The sequence below is a fragment of the Anomaloglossus baeobatrachus genome, chromosome 1 (assembly GCF_048569485.1).
Source record: "Anomaloglossus baeobatrachus isolate aAnoBae1 chromosome 1, aAnoBae1.hap1, whole genome shotgun sequence".
NCBI lineage: Eukaryota > Metazoa > Chordata > Amphibia > Anura > Aromobatidae > Anomaloglossus > Anomaloglossus baeobatrachus.
In genome coordinates this window covers 705437506-705444371 of record NC_134353.1, presented here as the reverse complement: position 1 = coordinate 705444371, position 6866 = coordinate 705437506, and the positions used below count along the sequence as shown (strand labels likewise).

Here is a 6866-nt window from a genome sequence, read left to right as displayed (position 1 = left end):
AGCGGCAGGTCCTGGCTGTAATATACAGCCATTACCTGCTGGGTATGGGGGCGAACTCACCGCATGAGCCTTCCCAATACACCAGCTTCTGCTATGAGCCGTACATGTACGGTGGATATCGTGAAGGGGTTAAAGCATAACCACCACTTTAATTTTTTATTTCATGAATCGATAATACACATAAAAAATTAGCAACTTTGTAATGTATCTTAGACAAATTTGCTTCTTTCTCCTCCAGGACTGATCTCACAATTCTCAATTCCCGATTAATATCTGTATTCAGTGAAGACTTTCCCATTACTGAGATAAGACATGGCAGTTGGTGCTGATGAGATTCTATTGTAGGAGGGAGGAGTTAGAGGCAGAGCTCCGCCTCCTTCCTCCTCTCTGCATATAATCTTATAAACACCAACTGTCATATCTTAGTAATATAAAATCTTTAGACACTGACAGCAGATATGCCACAGACATTAACAATTTTTAAACTTAAAATAAATAAGTAAATAAAATAATCACTCCAAGAGGAGGAAGAAGTAATAATTTGTCTAATAAGATGTATTACAAAGTTGATTTTCATGTGTACTATTGATTTATAGAATAAAAATTAAAACGACAGTCAGGCTTTGATAAAAAGACTACAAATGATGAGTCAGGACAGTTATCTTTTTTATTTTTACTCATCACACAGATGTTTTCACAGGAAAAAAAAAAAAAAAAGTTTAAGTCCAAATAGGTAGCGCCATAATTTCAGTTCCAGGGGTCTTGCTGCTGAGGTTTATCTCGGTCCAGAGGTAGGTGCCAATCTACAGGCGGTCGTGTTCTCATTGTCCACACCGGGTTGTTATTCTCACGCTCTTTTTGCCTTGCCATCTCACTTTGTATTAGAGCTTCCTGGAGAGGAGAAAGGAAACTTCTGATTAGTGTAAAGCCAATATGGCAGAAATCTCTACATATACAGTGCTTGCCAAAAGTATTGGCACCCCTGCAATTCTGTCAGATAATACTCAGTTTCTTCTTGAAAATGTTTGCAATCACAAATTCTTTGGTATTATTATCTTCATTTAATTTGTCTTCAATGTAAAAAAAAAAATTGTCATAAAGCCAAATTGGATATAATTCCACACCAAACAAAAAAGGGGGTGGACAAAAGTATTGACACTGTTTGAAAAATCATGTGATGCTTCTCTAATTTGTGTAATTAACAGCACCTGTAACTTACCTGTGGCACCTAACAGGTGTTGGCAATAACTAAATCACACTTGCAGCCAGTTGACATGGATTAAAGTTGACTCAACCTCTGTCCTGTGTCCTTGTGTGTACCACATTGAGCATGGAAAAAAGAAAGAAGACCAAAGAACTGTCTGAGCACTTGAGAATCCAAGCTGTGAGGAAGCATGAGCAATCTCAAGGCTACAAGTCCATCTGCAAAGACCTGAAAGTTCCTGTGTCTACGGTGCGCAGTGTCATCAAGAAGTTTAAAGCCCATGGCACTGTGGCTAACCTCCCTAGATGAGGAAGGAAAAGAAAAATTGACGAGAGATTTCAACGCAAGATTGTGCGGATGGTGGATAAAGAACCTCGACTAACATACAAATAAGTTCAAGCTGCCCTGCAGTCCGATGGTACAACAGTGTCAACCCGTACTATCCGTCAGCGTCTGAATGAAAAAGGACTGTATGATAGGATAACCAGGAAAACCCCACTTCTTACCCCGAGACATAAAAAAGCCAGGCTGGAGTTTGCCAGTTTACCTGAGAAAGCCTTAAACGTTTTGGAAGAATGTTCTCTGGTCAGATGAGGCAAAAGTAGAGCTTTTTGGCAAAAACCCATCAACAGAGTTTACAGGAAAAAAAAAAAAAAAAAAAAAGGCATTCAAAGAAAAGAACACGGTCCCTACAGTCAAACATGGCAGAGGTTCCCTGATGTTTTGGGGTTGCTTTGCTGCCTCTGACACTGGACTGCTTGACCGTGTGCATGGCATTATGAAGTCTGAAGGCTACCAACAAATTTTGCAGCATAATGTAGGGCCCAGTGTGAGAAAGCTGGGTCTTCCTCGGAGGTCATGGGTCTTCCAGCAGGACAATGACCCAAAACACACTTCAAAAAGCACTAGAAAATGTTTTGATAGAAAGCACTGGAGACTACTAAAGTGGCCAGCAATGGGTCCAGACCTGAATCCCATTGAACACCTGTGGAGACATCTCAAAATGGCAGTTTGGAGAAGGCACCCTTCAAATCTCAGGGACCTGGAGCAGTTTGCCAAAGAAGAATGGTCTAAAATTCCTGCAACGCATTGTAAGAAACTCATTGATGGTTACCGGAAGCGGTTGTTCGCAGTTATTGTGCAACCAAGTATTAGGCTAAGGATGCCAATACTTTTGTCTGGACCATTTTTGGAGTTGTGTGTGAAATGATCAATGATTTAATTTTTGTTTCATTCTTTGTGTTTTTTTTCATTGCAAGCAAAATAAATGAAGATAATACCAAAGAATTTGTGATTGCAATCATTTTCAAGAAGAAACTGAGTATTATCTGACAGAATTGCAGGGGTGCCAATACTTTTGGCCTGCACTGTATGTTATATGCAAAACTGGCCTTAGATATACAAAAGCCACCACCAATATACACATTAAAGCATTCTATTCTGACTAAACCACACACCTGGAGGGACAGATGCCAATGTATTATGTATGTGTCCTATAGTAATTAGCAGCCCATACACAATACCTACTAGGGACCACAATGTCCCCTTCACTAACGGTCTATGGTGGACTGCAGCAGAAGAAAGACTGCGGCTGTAGGTGCAAATATATTAAATGACGGAGACAAGTTGATGCCATTACTCTGCAGAAGTAACAAAATCCTACTAGTAAGGGCTCATGCGCACGTAACTGCAGAATATTTTGCAGCAATTTGACAGCACATGTGTGCGTCAAATCGCTGCAGAAGACTGCATAATGAATGCAGTTTTTTTGTTAAAATCCAATTTCATGTGCTATGGCTGCTGCCCCCACCATAGACAGAGTGGGAGCTGCATCCATAGCGCAGAATAATTGACATTCTGCTTTTATGAACGCACGGATTTGGGTCAAAATAGGTAATTACTTACCGGTAATGCGTTTTTTTCTGAACCCATGACGGCACCCTTACATCGTGGTGCCGTCATGGGTAATGGAAAAATGTTAGCACCCAAATCGCTGCGTTCATAAAAGCATCGTGCGCACGTCTCCTGCATAATCTTCATAGATTGGGCAGGGAATGCAGGACGCATGCATTTACACTGCAGTGCAATATGCAGCGTAAATGCATGTGAGTACGCAACGTGCGCATGAACCAAAAAGATGGAACATGTTGAAAATTTTTTTTTTTTGCCTTGTATGAAACGTTAGCAGATCTTCTGTCAGGACCCAAGGGCAGTATGTTAGGTCCTGTAAGTTTGTGTTCACCCAACTGGGTTTCTGACATGACTATGTGATGACGACTGATGTAGGACCACCAAACTCTGGTAGGACAATCATCCTAGATTTTGTGGCAGATTTCACATAGTTTTCTAAATAAAGCAGAGGACTAGATACCAAACAGTACAGTACATGGTAAACAAACTGGGAAAGCAAATGCAGTTTCCACAGAAGTTTTCACAAGCAAATGGTGGCACTTCTGCTTTCTAGTGTGAACACAACTAAAGATATGAAAATGGAGTCTGGAAGGCCACGCTCACACATTCAAAATTTGGTGAGTTTTTACCCCAGTATTTGTAGCCAAAACCAGGAGTGGAGCAATCAGAGGAAAAAGTACGAGAAATACGAGCACCACTTCTGTATTAATTACCCATTCCTGCTTTTGGCTTCAAAATACTGAGGTAAAAAACCTCACCAAATACGCAAACTGTGAAAATGGTCCAAGGCCTTATGCACAGTCTGTGTTTTTACCCACGGTTTTGCTGCAGAAATTTATTGAAAAATGTTTGCAACCTTTCTGCAGACATTTCCCCGCAAAACCTGTGGGGGGGGGGGGGGGGGGGAAATAGCTGTGCGTTTTTTTCTCAAGAACATTCTTTCTGCAGAATTTCTTGATAAAATGTGCATGTCAATTCTTTTCCGCAGGTACCTGCGGTATTTCACTCCATTCACTAATGTAATCGCAAAATACCGCAGGTAGCAAATGATGTACGGTATACCCTCGGTATAGCCGCGGTTATGTTAATCAATGCCTGCGTTTTGCAGGGAAGTGATGTCATTATGACAGGAAGAGGGAGCGGAGCAGAGTAAACACAGAGATCACAGACAGACACACACACACACACACACCGCTGTATTTTTACCGTCCAGCCGAGGTAAACACACAGTGGCAGCCCGGTATTCTCATCCTGGGGAGGGCGAGGCCCATGGTTAATGCGCCCCCCCCTCCCGCAGCCGAGAATATCAGCCCGCCGCTGCCCTGAGACTGTCACATCCATTATGCAGCAGTCCCGGAGTGTCCCCGGCTCTTCCAGATTGCCGTGATGCGGTGGCAATACAGGTAATAATGAATTAAATGGCAGCGGATCGCTGCCATTTAAGTCCAGGCTTAATTATGGCAACGTCTAGGAGACGTCTTTCAGGATTAATCTGTAAGTAAAGTGAATAAGCACACACCGAGAAATCCTTTATTTTAAATAAAAGACAAAAAAGCCCCCTCTTTCACCCCTTTATTAATCCCTCAAACACACAGCTCCGGCGTAATCAACGCAGGTCCCACGATGCTTGCATCCAGCCGCATCTGACACTGCACTGAATGCAGCCTCGTAACGAGCCTGCAGAGGTAACCACAGGTCATTTCTCACGGTCAGTAATGTGAACACACTACCGCTCGGAAGAACTGCAGAGTGCCGATTGTTGACTGATCTGTCCTCTATCTATCTATCTATCTACTATATATATCTCAGAAGGAAATACCTTCTTTTTTTTTCCCCCCAATGCGCTTTATTGCATTGAATGCATTAAAAACACATGTACCAACCTGCACGCGGAAAAACCGAGGTAAAACTGCGGCAATACCGCGGGTGCGTTATTACCGTGGTTTTTGCCGCGGGTGCGGTATTCTGCCACAGGGTGCGGATTTTTCTTAAGAAAAATCCATTTTCTAGTGCGCACATAGCCCAAGAGTGAGTTTGTTTTATTTAGGCTTTTTTTTTTCCAGTGGCAAGACTTTCTATGTGACATTTTTTGTCTCTGAACATTCTTATTACCGTTTTCATAAAGTTTTTTTATATTTTTAAAGTGTTTTTGCTTTAAAAGCGTTTACAAAACGGTCAAATATATGCCTCGTCATCTCTGTAGTATTTCTAGTGAGGCAGATTCATAGTGGTAAGTGCCTACAAAATGGACAAATCACATTAAAATGTTAGGAAAACATAAAAAGAGAATTTAAAATTATCACAAGACTGAACGTATGGACAGAAAGTCAATTTTCTATAGAGAATAATAAGTAGAATCCCAGAAGCATTTTTTTTTTTAGGATTTTTCATTTGCAGACCTGTTCCAAGAGAGTCTTAAAACAACCCTCTGTATAGCCATTCCCCAATAGTGGTGGATGGATAACTGTAATGGCCGACCCCGGGATTATCAATGCAAAGAATATCTAGCGCCTTCGCCATTATTTCAGAAGTCACCTTGGCTGATGGACTGCTCCTCTTCTCCCATTCCTTGCAGGCCGTGTAGTCCGCCCTCCACTGCTGGCAGGCTGGTTTTCCACCATGGGTGTAGTAGTAGTGAAACCGGTTCTTCAGACTCTTGCAGTACTTCCATTCATCCCAATAGTCCTCGCAGTCCCGGGGAGGCTTAGAAGAGAAAATCACATGGTCACTGCTGTTAGGCCATGCTTTTTTTCATTGCTTTTCTGCAAATACAAGGTTACTAAAAAATGTATTTTTCACAATACCAGTAAAACCTCTGGGATCCCAGAAATCTCATGCGCAGACACACACCGGCTTAAAATAGCAAAATCTTGTGTGTTTTTTTTAATAAAGAAGCAGCGTGTCAGTTCTATCAGCATTTTTGTGACTTTTTTCACCATTGATAACAATGTGAAAGAAAAACACACAAAAAAACCCAGCTGCGTTTTTGCAGCTTTTTCTGGTGAATGAAGCTAACTTTATTTAAACATATACTGTAGACAAATGACAGCAAAATATGCAGCAAAACAAAAAACGCAGCAAAAAAAAATAAAAAAAATGCAGATTTTTACTGCCATCAGGTGAGCAGAAAAAACCCGCAGCAAATATGCCCTTTGTGAAATAGCCTTACTGTCATCTCCCTCCACTGCAGTGTAAAAACCCACTGTCGTCTCCTTCCATAGATCCGATATGATCAGAGCTCTGCCACTCATGACTGCCCGTCATCAGTAATGTGTCCGCTGCTGTCACATACACGGGGTCACCACTCACCCTCCAGGTGTCAGCCATGCCACATGTACGTACTACACGGTACAGGACCTTTCATGATGTCACGAGACCATGTGATCAGTCACATGATGGGAGGAGTCAGAGTTGGGTATGCTACTAGCCTTGTGTGCAGCAATCACATGAGCGACATTATCTGCTGTAAAATAAAAGATGCTTAAAGGGTACTTTACACACTGCAACATCGCTAGCGATCTCATTAGCGATGTGAAATTTTAGATCGCAAGTGCGATCAATCGAGTGCGATTACGCATTTACATGCGTAAAATGACCTATGTGCGCTCTTGTAAGATCGCACTTGCTATCTAGAACTTCACATCGCTGATGAGATTGCTAGCGATGTCACAGTGTATAAAGTACCCTTTACAAGCTGCAACATTGCTAGCAGTTTCATTAGCGATATAACACACCAAATCGCACATAGGTC

The 6866-nt window shown here is 41.8% G+C and overlaps 1 protein-coding gene across 2 annotated transcripts; it reads right to left on the bottom strand.

Annotated features, from left to right (window-relative positions):
• Positions 1-653: 653 nt before the first annotated feature.
• On the bottom strand, positions 654-6508 carry C1H22orf39 (chromosome 1 C22orf39 homolog). Of its 2 annotated transcripts, none has more exons than XM_075341775.1 (3): positions 6425-6508; positions 5651-5818; positions 654-891 (listed from the first exon to the last, which is right to left on the bottom strand). In XM_075341775.1, exons 1-3 carry the CDS (start codon positions 6440-6442, stop codon positions 748-750), a joined length of 330 nt encoding a protein of 109 aa, XP_075197890.1. In that variant the 5' UTR covers positions 6443-6508; the 3' UTR covers positions 654-747. The 2 variants fall into 2 exon arrangements, with proteins under 2 accessions (XP_075197890.1, XP_075197891.1); XM_075341776.1 differs by lacking the exon at positions 6425-6508 and adding an exon at positions 6285-6383.
• Positions 6509-6866: the final 358 nt, after the last annotated feature.